This window comes from Gymnoscopelus microlampas (genome assembly GCF_963454915.1).
Source record: "Gymnoscopelus microlampas genome assembly, chromosome: 9".
NCBI classification, from domain to species: domain Eukaryota; kingdom Metazoa; phylum Chordata; class Actinopteri; order Myctophiformes; family Myctophidae; genus Gymnoscopelus; species Gymnoscopelus microlampas.
This window is the reverse complement of record NC_139946.1, coordinates 20,300,600-20,318,136: the sequence shown is the minus strand read 5'-3', so window position 1 is coordinate 20,318,136 and position 17,537 is coordinate 20,300,600. Positions and strand designations below refer to the sequence as shown.

The 17,537-nt window shown below is 41.6% G+C and overlaps 1 protein-coding gene across 7 annotated transcripts in view; it reads left to right on the top strand.

Annotated features, from left to right (window-relative positions):
- The window catches only part of opa1 (OPA1 mitochondrial dynamin like GTPase), a 53,183-nt gene that overhangs the window by 3,732 nt on the left and 31,914 nt on the right, over nucleotides 1–17,537 (top strand). For 2 of the 7 annotated variants that reach the window (XM_084065765.1, XM_084065763.1), the window contains exons 5-19: nucleotides 526–576; nucleotides 3,536–3,627; nucleotides 6,089–6,304; nucleotides 7,821–7,874; nucleotides 8,799–8,903; nucleotides 9,972–10,058; nucleotides 10,189–10,302; nucleotides 10,924–11,004; nucleotides 11,389–11,463; nucleotides 11,866–11,937; nucleotides 13,982–14,081; nucleotides 14,402–14,532; nucleotides 15,468–15,540; nucleotides 15,743–15,815; nucleotides 16,133–16,248. In XM_084065765.1, coding sequence (XP_083921891.1) covers nucleotides 526–576; nucleotides 3,536–3,627; nucleotides 6,089–6,304; nucleotides 7,821–7,874; nucleotides 8,799–8,903; nucleotides 9,972–10,058; nucleotides 10,189–10,302; nucleotides 10,924–11,004; nucleotides 11,389–11,463; nucleotides 11,866–11,937; nucleotides 13,982–14,081; nucleotides 14,402–14,532; nucleotides 15,468–15,540; nucleotides 15,743–15,815; nucleotides 16,133–16,248 — 1,440 coding nt within the window. The remainder of the gene's footprint in view (nucleotides 1–525; nucleotides 577–3,535; nucleotides 3,628–6,088; nucleotides 6,305–7,820; nucleotides 7,875–8,798; nucleotides 8,904–9,971; nucleotides 10,059–10,188; nucleotides 10,303–10,923; nucleotides 11,005–11,388; nucleotides 11,464–11,865; nucleotides 11,938–13,981; nucleotides 14,082–14,401; nucleotides 14,533–15,467; nucleotides 15,541–15,742; nucleotides 15,816–16,132; nucleotides 16,249–17,537) is intronic. The other 5 variants (XM_084065764.1, XM_084065767.1, XM_084065766.1 and 2 more) reach the window with 5 other exon arrangements.

Below are 17,537 nucleotides of genomic sequence, written 5' to 3'. Positions count from 1 at the left end.
GGAGATGAGTTATTAGACCTGATATTTTAGTGATGCAGTGTCTGCGTTGTAGCTTAGTCAAGAGTAAATACAATAAGTATGTCATACAGTTTACTGACAATTAGGTATCTCTATTAACCTATTAAATCTTACTTAATCTACAGTAAGCTTATTCTCGGTTCGTGCTATATTAATAATAATAAAATTAAGATAAACATTGAATATAATTGGAATATATTGGCATATAAAGCTATGAATTCGACGTTTTCATCCATGGTGGCTCAAGAACATTGCCTAATCTGAAATAAAGAAGTCTAAACCATAGTTTAGTGTGTCGATGCGTGTATAGTTAGCCCTTCATCATATAATGAAACTCTGCATACATCTTTGAACCCCAGACAACTTTCCTCTGGGTTTGCACGGCTGCCCTGTGTCATCCAGCAGTGATCCTGCTCTGACCAGCCTCTGCTTTGGCCTTTTATCATCTTTTTATTTTATGTTTGTCCTTCCTTTCCACCCCCCTTCCCCCTTCCACGTTCTCCACAGGTGTGATTTTGGGTAGTGAAGTCAAAGGAGCTGGTCTGCATCTGTTGTTAGGTGTGTAACCCCCACCCCAACCACGTTCAGTAGCACTTCCCTGCTCCCTTCTCTCCCTGGTTGAACTCTGGGCCTGTCACAATTATTACATAATCGCCTGGTCGCAATCATTTTAGATAATCAGATTTTTTCCCAGATCTATCTGTTTAAATTCATCTGTTGAAATAGTTTTCAAATATAAAAATACAAGCTCACGGGTTGCAATGCGAAGCGTTGTGAGCTTGTAGATTGGCTGTGAAAGTATACATTAAATAGGGCCTATTTTGCCATTGTACATTATTTGTTTTGATTATTGGTACCGGTCATTGACAGAAATGTCTTTGTTCATTGAAGTTATTATTATATAGTCATATCTGCCCTGTGCACGTTTAGCTTACAAAGCCAAAAGGGCAAACAATTCGTAACAATCACAATCACTAAAATTTCAGGATCATGACAGCCAATCCCCCCCCCCCCCCACCCTTTGACCCTGACCCCAACATCTTTATGGTTTTCCTGCTGCTTGTGGATCCGGTCAGCTGTTGGCCGTGGGTTGGAGCTAAAGCCGATGATGCGGATCTTTCCCCGGGAATGTTCACCGCGAACCCATTCAGCAGGCTTTTATTCAGACCTGTGCTTCTGGAACTGGTGATGCCAAAGACATTAATTTGATCAACATCAGTATTATATGTATGTCCCATCACCTGGCGGTAAAGGTCTAACTAGGATGAGTGTTTTTTTCCCAGAACTGAAACTAACGTGTTTGATAAGGCATTAGCTTTTGGTTTGTTCAGTTGAGATTACAAAATTGACTCTTTTTTTTTTCACTGAATTCATTTAACCCAAATTAATAAGTTATATTTCGTATATTAATATCAATTCAGAAACGCAAAATACCTCAGTCAATTGTTTTAGATCCTATGCTGTGATCCAGTGCACTTAACAACAGATCCAGTGTGTTACCGTTAAAGGACCATGCCAGTAGCAATGTATGTCATTGTCTATTTACAGCTTTGTCTGTATAACATACAGTATGTAAACATAGGCCATTTTCCATTTAAAGATGGTGTTTGTGATAGAAGCGTTAAGTAGCTCTATATTCCGATGCAATATGCAATAGCGTGTTTGTTCAGTAATAGGCATCTCCCCGTCTCCCCCAGCCCTTTAGTAAACAGATAATGATTTTTTTTAGATTGGGATACCAATTTTGTTCAATCACTCGAACACTCATAAATGATTAAAACAAATCTAAATTGAAAGTGGAACAATATAAAATTGAAGCTGATATAACTCTTAACTCTTTCCTGATTGGATACATTTGTTTTGTGACCTGAAAAAGTATTTTAACCAAATATAGAGCTTTAACTTTATACGAAAAAACAAACAAAACAAAAAAAGGCTTTAAAATGCAACAATAATGTAACTTTGATTGAAAAATATTTAGTGTGTTAAATAAACTAAGTTTCAAGTCTGCAAGTTTATATGGAAAATGGCCAGCAGTAATATCAAGTATACCCCCTGGGCTAAGCCGTAAATGTAGCTAAACATGCTGGATAACCTCTATGGTCCTTTTAATCTCCTCCTCTTCCATTATGACCTAATTCTGACCTACATTTTAGCTAATTTAACAGGATTATGCTCTGCCTGTTTACTTTGCCTTCCCTGTACCTCTGAGGTGTTCATTCTTTAATAGAGGTCTGTCTCTGAATACTTAGAGAGCGGCTAACAAAAGAGTACAATGGACGCGCCACCATGTCGGAATGACAAATGAAAAATTTTAGCATGTTTGTTTTCTTGCACAATACTAGTGTGTTGAGATTATATTACAAAAGGACAGAGACTAAAGGGGGAAATATGTGAATATTACAATCTTGTCATTGTCATTTCCTTATTGTCACTCCAACGTGGTGACATGTCTGCTGTAAAACCACTGGCTGCTCTCAACATTATAACTCGTGCTCTGTTTGGATCACTAGCCATTGACTTTGGTGACATTTTCTTTTGTGTGTGCCGCTGGTGAAAACCACTCAGGTGTTTGGAAAATAGAGCCGGGCCATATTTAATCTTAATAGTAAGTCTACAAGGATACTCCCCGAGTCATTTCCACACACAGTAGCTTTTCATTCCAGCCCAGTCCACACCTCTTCTGTGTACCGAACTACCTTGTTGTTTTAGGCGCACTACCGTCAACTTCAACCTCCTAAAGTGGTCTGATGAAAGCTAGCTGTTCCACTATGACACTTTGAAGGGCGGTGTATTTATACAGGTTGTGTACATGTTAGAGCGCATACCAGTACCATGACTCCGTAACACCTGCCATGTGATATTATATAAGTCAGTAGACTTTGTCTGAATGAGTCAATGGCAGTTGCTGTCAAAGCTGTACGGCAATTTGGTTTGTAAGTTCAACCAGACAAAACGGCGGTAAGCATAATGTTGGCAAGAGTTTTCCAAACACCTGAGAATTGCTGCTTCTACTAATCAAGGGTGTTCTGTTGCTGTACATGAAGGCAGTGGTTCCCAAACTGTGTGCCGTGAGTAAGTCCAAGTGTGCCTGTGGATTTTGTGACAACCACACATTATGATTTCAATACAACTATACAAACTTTAATGAATTATTTTAAAATGTACTATATCAGTACTTTGTGCCCTCTCATTTCCCAGTACAGATACAAGTTACACACACACACACACACACACACACACACACACACAAGCTAAAATAGCTGATCTACAAGCTCACAACGTGTCGCAACGCGTCGCATCACGACGTGGTGAGCTTGTAGATCGGCTATGTTCCGCTTTGGACAGAAGTGTACCGTGAGATTTTGACAAAAAGTTTGAAAACCACGCTTCTCTGTCAGTTGCTGGTCATGGGAGTAGTTATTTTAAGATTCAGCTTGGAGCATTCTGCTCGATAATAAACAGCGTTTTTGTCACATGGTAACTGTGATGTGTATCCTTGTGTCTGCTTTGATAGAAACACCAGGAGATCCTCCCTTAAAAGCCACAGAGGCGGCCCCTGCTGCTGCAGCAGCCACACCAGAGAGCAGTGACAAGCAGTACAAGAAGGTGAGCCTGTAACTGCCATGCTGTCTCTATTCCACCTCCACCTTCCCAATGCTCTCTGTTCATACTCTCACAGTTAAATGAACACTGAGGATTCTGCTGTGCAGTCTGCTGTCACTGACCATTCACACGGCCACCATTAGACTCTTTACAGGAGTTTTCTTGTCACCGTGTGACCATATTCACACTGCGGCTGCTTAGCTCTTACATCACACTCGGGGTAGAGTTGCCGTGTGAATATGGTGAATTGTGCTCTGGCTTACCTCACTTCCACTTAGTGTCAAGAATAATGAAGGAATTAATCAGTATTCATTAAAGCTACATAATGGTTTACAGAAGCAGATATTTAGTTATGAAATTCAGCAGACAATATTTTATATTTATGATTATTTTGGGTCATCTGTGATTCATTTAGCTGCACTGAATGTGGAAGTGAGTGTCCCTTATATTTTGGCTGCTAGCTTTGTCATTCAAAAGCTATCTGGCTCCTAGCGTTGTCTTAAAAAAGCTATCTGGCTGCTAGCTTTGGCTTATAAAAGCTATCTGGCTGCTAGCTTTGTCATAAAAAGGCTATCTTATGTGATAGTGATTGTGAAATGGCACCACAAGAAAACGGTTTGTTTCACTTTGTGAGAGTATAGACCTGCCCTGAAGCAGAAGCTGTCAGTCAGTACCACTAGAACGGTGATTCTCAACATTCTTTGAATTTTATTTAAAGGACCTCAAGTTTTTTATGCATTTGGCCACAGACCCCCATTTGATAACAATTTGCTATCTCTAGGACCCCAATATGCACTGTAAAAAGTGTTAATTTAACTGAGCGTACAAATGAAACACGGGTCCATTTGGTTCCACCCGTAAGGGTCCATTTGGACCCCTAGTGGTCCCCGGACCCGACGTTGAGAACCAGTGCACTAGTATATGGTACTGGGTCACCAACATGTATACATGGAACTCATCCTGACAGAGTACAACATGGTAGCTCATGTTTACGTTGATATTGACCATTGCTTTTTTCTTTCCCTCTCATATGCTTCTCAATGTGTTTTTTTTTTTTCCAGAAGCGTCACAGGAGACCGTGCCTTGTTTTTGCTTCATGCTGTACAGCAGCCTATGGCAAACCCACTTTGTATGCACCTTTTATGTTTCAACCCTGCTGACCTCTCTCCACTCTTGTCATGTCTGTCATGTTTGTCCGGTCCCTCTTCTGCAAAGGGACGAGGTGCTGCGTGTGTTTTAATGCTGTTTGGACACTTTATATACTTACAGTTCAACAGGATGTGTGACCACATAGCAGTGACTCGAACCAGAAGAAGATGGACAGAGTTTTTCCTCTCCTCTACCATGCTTATAGTCTAATGTCGTGGTCCCAACATGAATACATATTAAATGCCAAGTACGATCTAAAGGTGCCTTTACCGTATGCACTGTACAGAGCAAGGAAATTCAATTTCAAATCAATTAAAATGTATAAAAAAAAGTTAGGTAAAATTGACGGTCCTCCTCGTTGAAAGTGACTCCTTGCTCCGTGTTAATTGTGCATTCTCCTCAAATATCATAAAATAACTTGCATTGAGTTGGGGACCACTGGACTAAAGCCAAGCTCGCCTCCTCCCCTGCAGCCTGACCTGCTCCATCCCTTAGAGCGGCATCCCAGCGCTTGCTTTGCTTATTTCATCATCATCACAATTATCATCAGTCTAGTGATTATGATCACAATTGCCAAACGCCTATGTGCTGAACCACACTAAAATATGTTTTTCTTTATGTTGGTAAAAAGAAGAAAAAAACACACCATACCCTAAGTGAACAGTCAGTAACTGTCTCAAATTCAATACAGGAAACTGAAGACATACTTAAATGGTCCTCAGTAGCTTATTTAATAACCTGTGCTCAGAATCAGTCCACTTGGTTCATACAGTATACTGTATTTATAGAGAACATAGTGATGATGGGTTGGATGGTATAGCCTGTTTGTTTGACTTAGTTTAAAATCATCAAGGCCATAATGACTGATTGCCTGTTCTCTGGATTACTCCAAGGAAAGAGAACGGAATCGCCATTGTGTGCCACTGGCTAAGAGGCGCTGGTTGCTCAAACCGTATCAGTAGCCTACTCTGCTGCTCTCAGTCTGGCAAAGTTTTGCATCTCCCCACATGTGGTTGAGAGAGACTTGACTTTGTTGAGTAACACTGATGATAGTGGCAAGATTCTCGAAAGCCCAACACCCTGATTCCGTTGATCTTGACTGAATGGTGACATTAGAAACCGTTTACACCCTTTGCCAGTAGCAGTGGGCATGGTGTGTGTTACATTGCATAGGCCTTGTGTAAATAGGTGGATGCAGACTTGTGTTGTTCTGTTTTGGATCTGTGTATTAGGTGAAGCCCATGCCTGGTGTGGCACACTGGCCTGGTTGTTGTGGTTCTTGCTACTTCCTGTGTCTCACTGTGCCGTCCCTCAGCAGGGTCTGCTTGGCGAGCTCATTCTCATTCAGCAGCAGATTCAGCAGCACGAGGAGGAGGTCCGGCGGGCCGCTGCGGCGGCGGCCAATAGCGCGCGACCCCCACCGCCAGAGCCCGCCCCCAGTCCGCCTCCGCCTCCACCTCCACCTCCGAACCCTCCGAGCCCAGCCACCGTCCCGAACCCCAGCCCCAGCCCCCCTCAGCACAAGCGAAAGGTGAAGGTCCCCAGCTCAACTTGGACTCCCCCCCCAACTCCTACCCAAACACCAACCCCCTGCAGATGACAGCAGAGAGTAGAAGACCTTCTGGACATGTAGTTAGACGAGTAATGCAGTAGCACCCAGAAGGCCAGAACCCCCCCCCCCCCCTCTTTGATGTAGAAACCCTTTACTGGACAAGATCAACCCAATGAACCAAATGAAAGAATGCAGTTTAGATTGAACTGAAACTTAATTCTTATATTTGATATGAGAAAGATTAACCCCAACATAGCACCTCTTTTCTTATGGCCAATGTATTATCAAGCAATTATCATGGCTTATTAGTTTGACATAATTTGATCTGGAAAAGTCTCAACCCTAGTCGCGGAACTCATTTACATAAAAGAGACACCAAGCTGCCATTTTGAGAATATGACATTGCCCATAATGCCTATCAGTTAAATATGTTAAATATCGCTTTGCTGTTGGAATGGTATACAGTCATTTGCTTGGTATCATAATTATGCCAGCCTCCCTCCCCTCATACAAACAACTAAGCGTGATCTATACATCGTCGTACAACATAGTCGCGCCCCGAAAATAGCATATCTACAAGATCACCACGCGTCTCAATGCATTGTGAACTTGTAGATATTTTTGGTGCGCGACTCATATTCAGTCATCAACAGCACTGCTCTAACGTGCAGAAAAACACTGCATGGTTTGGAGTGGCACTCTGCTGCATGCCGTGTGAACTGCACTTATAACTACAGCTTTGACCCGTCCTTGTATGACAATCTCAAAGGCTTTGACAAGCAGGAAGGAATAGGTCAAGCATTGTCACAGTTGTCATAATAGACTAAATCATTCTCTACAACAAAGGAAAGACAAAACATTACGAAACACTGTAAGGAATGAATACCGCTAGAACCTCAGCTACTGCACCCGCGCTGTCTCAGGATTTTGCAGCATCATGGTAAAGATATTAGTCTCAGTGTTAGCACAGTGTTGTTTGTGTTTGTGTTTTCGTGTACAGGTATGTGTGTGTTTAATTCCCTGTATTCTGCTGCAAATCCCCTGCTTCACTATCGCTATTTCCCTCTATCTGTTCTGTCTCATCCCTCAAACCTGAAGAATGGATTGCAAACAGGGTATTCATGGAGGAAAATGAGGTGTTGCCAAATCAGGGAAAACAAAAATACTACACTGTAATGATTTTGTACAGTGGTGCGATTCTAGATCAATGCTCAACCGTCTTTTCCAGGGTCAGATTTGCGATCCCTGTGTGTGATTCTTAGCCTGCTGATTTGAAGCTGAAACAGACCTGAATGAAACGCCTGAAAACTGCCTGAAATGTGATTTAAAATTCTTTCCTGTCTCTTTTGCATTAACTTTGTCTTCTCTCCACTCTGGTGCTCACCACTGTAATGTAAAGTGCACGCGATAAACCATAGAAACTAGCGGGGCTCGGTGTGTGTCGAGCTGGGCGATGGGGAAGGTCTAATTTTCTTGTTTCCCTCCCGTCACCCAGTCTTCAGATAAAGAAAAGATCGACCAGCTTCAGGAAGATCTGGTCCGAACACAGGTACAATAAACTCCCTTCCAGATGTACTTTTGTTATAGGGAGTGGATATGCATGCGTGTGATGTTGATTACTACTGTATGTGTCATGGTAGGATGAACAGAGGACATTTAGTGAGTTTAGATTTCTTGTCTGTATGTTACCATATAACTTCATAGTCACTATGCATTCTAAACCCTGACTGCCTACAAACGTTTCCCTTGGGAGCTTGTATATATTTTTCATTCATTATTAACTCACTTCAGTTATTATGTAGGGGTGTGCCGATATATCGTCCCGCGATATATCGCGATACGTTTTCGCGACGATATGTATCGTTTTGGAAAAAAAAATATCGTTTTTGAAAAAAAAAAAAAAACATTCATAATGTAATACAATCATAATAATCAGGCATGCAAACGGCCCCGAAGTGAAAAGAGTGACAACATGTTTTTTTTTTTTCGGGTCAGGTGTCATACTATTTGGATTCAAAACGGCTATTGTAGCTGAAAAGCTACAAGTTTGCATGTCTGAATAATGCAAAAACAGAATTATTTGTTTGCATTTTCTTTTTTTCTCCTCCATATATTTTCATTATAAAAAAAGTGCGTATCATATCGTATCGAAATCGTATCGAAGTTGTGAGCCAAATATCGTATTGTATCGTTTCGTGAAATTAGTGTATCGGCACACCCCTATTATTATGACATGCCCAAAATAGGGACGCCAGATTGAAATTGGTTACCCAGCAGAGCATCAAATATAAAGAAAAACAAACAAAAAACATTTGTACTAGATTTTGTAAGTAAATTATAATTACTAAAACTTTAGTTTTTGGTAAAGTTTCCAGTTTTCCTGTATTCTAGCTTTAGTCAGTGATGCTTATTGCTATCGGTGTGATGAAGTATAAAAGGCTTGTTAATGTGTTTGCCGGTGTGTTTTCTGTAGATGAAGTACCAGCGAATGCTGGAAAGATTGGAGAAGGAGAACAAAGAGCTGAGGAAAGTGGTTCTGCAGAAAGATGACAAGGGAATCCACCAGAGGAAAGCCAAGGTGAGACGCTCATGCAAACTGTGAATTATACAGTATCAATCAATGTCTTTGTTGCGTTTTTTACGCCATGGCTCTGCAGGAGGCTAGCCATCTATAAGAGGGTCGATCTGTCTGTCTGTCTGTGTTTGTCCAGAGCTAATCTTGCAAACCGCTGGACAAATCAGTGGCGCGTTTCTTGTGCAAACTGCCAGTAGGCCAACTTCCACTAATTTCTTTCAATGTTTTATACTTTTTGAAATATTGAACTTTAATTCTATAATGGAAGTTAATGGAGTTGAGATCAGGCTGAAACCTTGCCAAATCTGGAGTCATATGTCACAGATACGTCATCGATGACTACTGTCACTGGCTGGCCATATGAAGTCTGAGATCCTCATTGGAGCTATGCCGTTCTCATCCTGAGATCCACATGATTCATACTAGAGGGCATCAGCCTACCCAATGATGTAGTAGTTGTACATGTTGGAGTCTCAGACTTATCTCACATTTACTCACACGCCACCACTTATATTGGTGAAGCGGTACAAACGTGACTCAAAGTCAGCCAATCAGTGAAGCCGACTGGTGGGGTTAGCCACTCAGGGAAGCCAGTGCCCATATTACAAACACATAGATGCAGTGGCACAAATGTGACGGTCTGTGAAGCTGATGGGTCGGGGTGGCCATTCAGAGAAGTCAGTCGGTACCCACACCCCTCCCAAACACATGGAGATTCATCCGTAGACGGATACAGACATTTGTGGTGTTTCGCTTCTTGGAAACAGTTTGTCTGATTGATTTGCCACTCGATACTGCCCACCCCTTGGTCATATGTAACACACGCCAACTTTGATGCCCAAGTTATCCCCAGCCCCGGGACACTCAGGCAGACATACAGAGATTCTTGCGACATTTCTTGTGCGACTGAATTATGTTATTTATCACGCATTAAATGCATTTTGTGCATGGAATATCTGTTACATCTGTTTCAGAAGCTCTGCAGAATTAGTCGACAGTGTTACCTGACTGAGCGCCTATAATGTAAATGTATAAGCATCATTTTTTTGTCTCCTGTGTGACCCCATGCAGAAGTCCCTCATTGACTTGTACTCTGAAGTCCTGGACATCCTGTCAGACTACGACACAAACTACAACACCCAGGATCACTTACCTAGGGTAAGGAAACAAACACTGTAGTCATTTATCTGAGAAATGTATCTATCAAAGATCATGTGTTTAACTACACTGCTTAACACTGAGAGTGTGATATCTTGTGTGTATGATTGTTCATCTGTTATGTTGTCAGGTGGTGGTGGTTGGTGACCAGAGTGCAGGGAAGACCAGCGTTCTGGAGATGATCGCCCAGGCCAGGATCTTCCCTCGGGGCTCTGGAGAGATGATGACCCGCTCTCCTGTCAAAGTAATCTTGAGACCCATTAAAACCGGGAAAGCAATAATTTTAGATTTTTAACACTTTAACCATTATTTTATACTTTGGCGATGAAAAAATAGCAGATTTACAAGATTTACATAGTGTGTCACTTTGTGATTGCTATGAACTTGTAGATTGCTTAAATCGTGAAAATTTGTGCAAACCATTGAATATATATATATATTTTAAAGCACATTTCTTTAACTGCAATGGGTCCCTGGAACAAACATTTTAGAGAGCCAAATACATATTATTTTGGGGTCCTTGACATGAAAAAGTTTTGAGAACCAATGATGTAGCAACATAAGTTTTTCAGAAAACTGTTGGGATTTAGAAGACATTTGTAGAATCGCCCTCGGTCTTAATGGGTTAATATGCTCGTGCATCGACGCATTTGGGGGGGGGGGAGGGGACATGCCGCGCCAACATTTTGCTGCTCATACTTGTATGAGTGAGTGACCCTTGATCCATTTGATTGATTTACACTGATATTATGTTTCCCTTTTACCCAGCCATCGTCAAATTCATTCATCATACTGAACCATTTTCAAAGCTGATTTCATTCTATTCCATTTTGACCCCCCCCCCCCCCATGTTCTTTCCCCACAGGTAACACTAAGCGAAGGCCCCCACCACGTGGCCATGTTCAAGGACAGCGGCCGTGAGTTCGACCTGAGCAAGGAGGAGGATGTGAGTCACAGAAGTATCACTTCTTCCATTCATCAACCCATCCTTCCATATCGTTGCTGTCGGGTGGAAACATTGTATGTCCAAAGCCGTTCCCTTTTCATGATGATTTTAAAAACATTTTAAAGTAGTGAAAATAGCAGATCTACGAGCTCACAAGCTACAAGTTGTGTGCTTCTGATCTGCTATTGTCACTACTTTCATGCGACACTCTTGTATGATGAAGTAAGGCATTCATTTACGAGAAAAACTTGGAGATACGAGGTTTCTGCCCGGCAGCAACGATATCCATCCATCCACCTATCCATCCCTCCGTCCATCCTCTGGGAAGGTTAGAGCCTCACCACGTCTTAACCTGTCTGCTCCCATCTCTCCTTCCTGCTGCAGCTGGCCGCCCTGAGGCACGAGATAGAGCTGAGGATGAGGAAGAGTGTGAAGAACGGTCAGACGGTCAGCCCCGAGGTGAGATAACAACCTTATTATAACAGCTAAGCTCACCGATCTGTCATCAGCTGTTTATAGACATAGTTTTTTGTCTTCCTACAGTAGGTAGATTAATTTTGGCCAAGTTTTCAGAATATCTTCTATTTTTTATTACCTTTTTTTTTAAAGAATCCTGTTGCTATATATACATGGCAACATCTAAAATGACACAGATGCTTTCCCGGTTTTAAAGGTATAACGATGTAAAGGCTTTCACGTTCTTAATGGGTTAATGCAATTAGAACCTTTTTATTGGTCTATATACGATTAAAACATGGCTGTGCGGAAGGTACAAGAACACAAAATATTCCTGGTGGACATGCAACCTCATACTGTGGTGTGTTGTAGGGTTATGACTGACTTATTTGTTATGTTTTTCAGACAATATCCTTGAGTGTCAAAGGTCCGGGAATACAGAGGATGGTACTGGTCGACCTTCCAGGAGTCATCAGTGTGAGTAGAGATGTACACATGTACTGTATGTATGGTATTATTAACCTCTTAAATGTGCAACGAATAGTGAAAATAGCCGGTGTACAAGCTCACAAGCTATTGCATCATGACCTTGTCGATATTTTCACTATTATTAAAGGTTTTTGAAAATGTTTGAAAAAATCACCTATAATAACACGCCCAAAATAGGGCATTATAAGTCTGAGGGTATTCATTGACTGCATTAATTCCCTAGTAACTACTCTTTCCTTTTTCCTTGACTCTCATCATCAATACCTGTTTAACTAGGGGTGGCACAAAAAATCAATACTGCGATATATCATTGTACTTCCTCTTGTGACACGTTATCCATACGCTGGCGCCAAGTATCAATATTTTATTATAACGCGCAGGTGCTCTGTATTACCAATTCCCCCGGAGATTAATTACAAACCTTTCCGTCTCCTTTCCATGGATCTGACACCTTGCATCTCCATATGCTTGCTCACCAAAAACGTTGCTCTGTGCTCCAAAAATAGTAGTTAACGTTAGGGAAATGATTTGGATTGTGATATTAAAGATACGATAATAATGGTAAACAGAACATGATACTGCATATTGTTGCACAGACAGACTTTTAATAGGGAGCCGTTGTTTGATTAGAAGAGACATTGTTATTAAATAAATCATTTTAATGCATTTAGGTAAAACCCATAATATAACCAAACAAGAGGTTACATTTTTCTTTGGCACTTGGAGATCGTCCCCGCTGGCATTGATTTCACTACGTGATGTGACGTAACTCCCCTTGTAAAAGATGATGGACTGAGGCTCATGAAGTCCAATAATGATCTTTTAAAAAAGTCTTTCAATAACAGGTCACCTCGTCTCAAATAAATCTGTCTCTGCAATTAACAGGTCGAACTTTCAGTCTCAAGTACATGCAATGACCTCCACTCTCCTCATTACCTTAAATCCTCCAACAATCATGCATGGTACATTTTTGAGCGGTGTAGCCGCTCCTATAAGTGGGTTTGGGACCGTCGTGAAAAGACCGTCGTGAAAATTTGTCTTTTGCTGTACTGTGATTGGCTGACTCTATTCACACCCTTTGCTCAGTACTGTGATTGGCTAGCAAGACGCATGATGAAATTAATAACCTATAAATAGCACCACCACTTAAAAAAAATGACTTTTTTTTTTAAGTGAGCTTCCATCACTGTGATGACCACTGTTGTTTTTAAATAACACCGCTCACTTCACACTGGGTGTGATTTTTAGCGGCGCTAGCCGCTCTATACCTTTAGGTATAGAGCGTGCTCTATACCTGACTTTGTCCGTGTTCACTGTCAACGCTCTGATTGGTCAGACCCGTCAACGCTCTGATTGGTCAGACCCGTCAACGCTCTGATTGGTCAGACCCGTCAACGCTCTGATTGGTCAGACCCGTCAACACTCTGATTGGTCAGACCCGTCAACGCTCTGATTGGTCAGGTGCGTCAACAAAGTGATTGGTCAAGCTTCACGTGACACATGGCTATAAACACATTATAAACACATATAAATGACAAAATGTATCAAAGGCGCCGCTACCTTCACACAGGGTGTGATTTTTTTACCGTATATTCAGATACATCAGATCGTTTATCGCATTGCCAAGCATATTTCCTAAGCAAATAAAATAAAATAAAAAATATGAATTATACCTGATCTGTAAATTCTTGCAACATATAGATTTTCTCAAATATCACGTATTGTGATATTATCATTATCGAGGGCCAAGTATTGTCACGGTGTCGTGAGTTGCTTCATTTAACTTGTATTGTCCCACCCTTATGTTTAACCTAATCCTAATTTAAGCCCTAAACTCTTAACACTTGCCTACCCGTATAGTGCCGAATGTTCCCTAATCCAAATTTTTAGCACCAAACCAAAAGTCTAAAGTCAAACCTTTTTAATGTGACTGTCTTCACAGAGTAGTAACACAAGTACAGTATGTACAGACACACACAACACACACAGTCTAATTAGCAATGTGTTGAATGACTAAATGTGCGTTGTGCAGACGGTGACTGCGGGCATGGCAGCAGACACCAAGGAAACCATCTTCAGCATCAGCAAGGCCTACATGGCGAACCCCAACGCCATCATACTCTGCATACAGGGTGAGACATTATTAACCACGTTGACATGGGCTCTATACTTGGTCCACTCCTTTTTCCCTTGACACCAAGTCTCTTTTCCAAAAACAGCTGATCTACAAGCTCACAATGCACATTGTTGTGACACACTGAGCTTTTAGATCTTCTATTTTTGTCAAATGTTGACTTATTATGACCTTCTCGGAAAAGGCATGCTAGGGCGCATGTGTTTAAACCATCTGTAAATACAACATTCTCACAGCCAAGTGCTTTATGGTCCATGATGACCATAACTCAGTTTCTCTGGTTTTCAAACCCTTCCTCCCTCTTCTTGCTCCGTGCAGATGGCAGTGTGGATGCGGAGCGCAGTATTGTGACAGACCTGGTCAGCCAGATGGACCCTCAGGGAAAGAGGACCATCTTTGTCCTGACCAAAGTGGACCTGGCTGAGAAGAACATGGCCAGCCCCAACAGAGTAAGAACACCGTTTTTAGTTTTAGTAGTAACTAGTTTAGTGCCCGTTCAGAGCGCATGCCATTCGAAGTGGGCAGACTGCTTGGCCTCCGGAAGTGCTGCTTGCAGCGTTGTAATGAATCATTCATCTAATCAGCGTTACAATTTGACACTGCAGTGCACTCCCTTGGGACTTCAGCAATACACCCGCCAATTCTCAAGTCAATTGGATGAATGGTTCGCCGACAGACAGATAGACAGACATACTACATACAGAGATTCCTTCAATTTATGGTTGGACAAACCATTTGATAGGATGGACAGTAATGAGGAAGACTGTCCTGTATTGTAATGAAAAGGTTGCACAGTTCGCATTTTGCCAAGGGTATTTTCATTGTGTCCTTGAGCAACACGCTGAACCCCCCTGCTTCTGTGTCATGCATTATAAGTCACTCACAAGCATGTCAGTTTAAAGGCCATAGTGTAAAGATAAAATGTCAAATAAACTGATACTTGGGGGAGATGCATTGATTTTCAAGCACTAGCTAAGATGTAATTAATATACTCTTTTAGTACCTGTTTCCACTGGGAAAAAGATGTTTATTTTATTTTTTGTTTGTATAAGGATAAGCGATTCCTGTTTGTAGCTCGTGGTTGCTCAGGCTGCAATATGTCTTTCCACCATAGGAGGGAGCTCAGCTCTTTCTTAATTCTGGCCAAACCACACTGAGCTAAACTAGAGAGCTTGATTTCCATTAGTTTCAGCCTACTAATGAAAACAAGAATGGAAAAAATGATCATAAGTTGTACAAATTAAACATGAACGATCCCAAGATATTTTTTTTTAACTTTTTGAGAGCAATTAAGCCAATGACTTCAGATGAAATGAGCAGATGAAGAGTGTTCCAAGTACAACAACAATACATTTAAAATTGAGATCATTCTCTTCTCTTCCAGATCCAGCAGATAGTGGAAGGCAAGCTGTTCCCCATGAAGGCCCTGGGTTACTTTGCAGTGGTTACAGGGAAAGGTAAGAAAATGAAAACACTGCTGACCTGAATTAGTTCAATTGCATATCTTTCACTTCCTGTTTCTCAAGCTTGATTTATACCTAGTTGTACGCCAGTGCTGCACACCGAAAATAGCCAATCTACAAGCTCACAACGCATTGTGACCTTGTAGATGCATAACTCAGGTGTGACATACTAGTGTTGTGGTCTTCTCTTGTCCAGGTAGCAGTGGGGAAAGCATAGACTCCATTAAAGACTATGAAGAGGACTTCTTTCAGAACTCAAGGCTATTGAGGTACATTTGAGGTCCATTTCATTTCAAGCTAGCAGGCCTGTCCTTTTCATGTTTGGATTGTAAAGTACTACATTTGCAAGAAAACAAAATTCACGAAAAATGAAAAAGAATGAATCTTTCATTCTTTTTCTACTAATTTATTGCAATTTTCATTTGTAAACACAACCCCTTTTCACGATAATAATAATAATAATAGTAGTAATAATAATAATACATACTTAATTAAGTACAAATGTTTTTTTATTATTAGATTAATTTAGTAATATTAGTATAATTTAGTATTATTACTTATTTACTATGTATTACTCTATTGCTAGGGAAGGCATGTTAAAGCCCCATCAGGTGACCACTAAGAATCTGAGTCTGGCTGTGTCTGACTGCTTCTGGAAGATGGTCAGAGAGTCTGTGGAACAGCAGGCCGATGCCTTCAAAGGTACGACCCCTCACCCCGCACCTCCAGTATGTGCATTCAGTCTATGACATCTTTACTCAGATGGGCCTGGAAAGGAATATAATATAATATAATATAAGACCTGGCTTCAGTGATTCAGGAGGTACAGTGGAGTGGCCGTCTGGGCATGTGTTGGAAGTAGGGTTGTTCGGTGTACACATGTTGTGTACTGTATTTAATCATACCATGGTGTCACGCAGCAAAAATACGTGATAAAATAGTTGTAGGGAGTTTTTGATTTGTTTTGAAAAATATGAACCTATATTGGCCCTCATTTCTAGGGGATGCCTGGTTGAAAGTGGTTAATGACTTGTCAGTTTGTAAAAATCTGCCCGCTGCAGCTGTTTTCTCCCCAACTCTGTGTAGATGGAATAGAATCTCTAATGCTGGAAGTTGTAGTGCTGTGCTCTAAGCATGAACTACAAAGAGACTAGAGTGGAACCTCTAATGGTGGCAGTATTGGTGGTACAGTACATCCGATCCTACCCACTGAACCGTGTCTGTTTCTCCCAGACCTAAAGTCAGTCCGCCCTGCCACACTTCTCCCCTCTCGTTTCCACCCTGCCTCCCAAACGACAATTAGCCTTGACAGCCACCAGCCTCTGGCAAACGCTAGAGGAGATTTATGGCCAGAGTGACTTACTGGTCCCTGTGCTCAATTGTGCAGAGCATCGATCCACTGCCTGTCAAAAAATAAAACTGCACCGCCATCGGCCCCCAGTCTCAGTTTGGCGCCAATGTGGCCCTGTAACCCAGCAATTAGCCTAAACTCCAATGTGGATGGGGAGAGTAGACCCACTAGCTGTGTGTGTGTGTGTGTGTGTGTGTGTGTGTGTGTGTGTGTGTGTGTGTGTGTGTGTGTGTGTGTGTGTGTGTGTGTGTGTGTGTGTGTGTGTGTGTGTGTGTGTGTGTGTGTGTGTGTGTGTGTGTGTGTGTGTGTGGCATTTCATTTGTGTGCGAGTGTGTCGCACACACTTGAGTCTATGATGAGTGTGTGTGTGTGTGTGTGCATGAATCATGTAATTTGGATTATGTGCATGTGTGCGTATCTGTGTGTTCTGTACTACATGTGTGACTGCAAAATGCTGGCTATTGATTAAGATTGTATGATCGGCGCCATCCCCTCCTTCTCTGGGACCAGTTAAGAGCATGTATGCCTGTGTGTGTGTGTGTGTGTGTATGTGTATGTGTGTTTGTGTCTGTGTGTGTATGTATGATGTCCTCGACCACTTTTATTAAAAGATGGGCATCATTAGCAGTTTGAAAGCTTC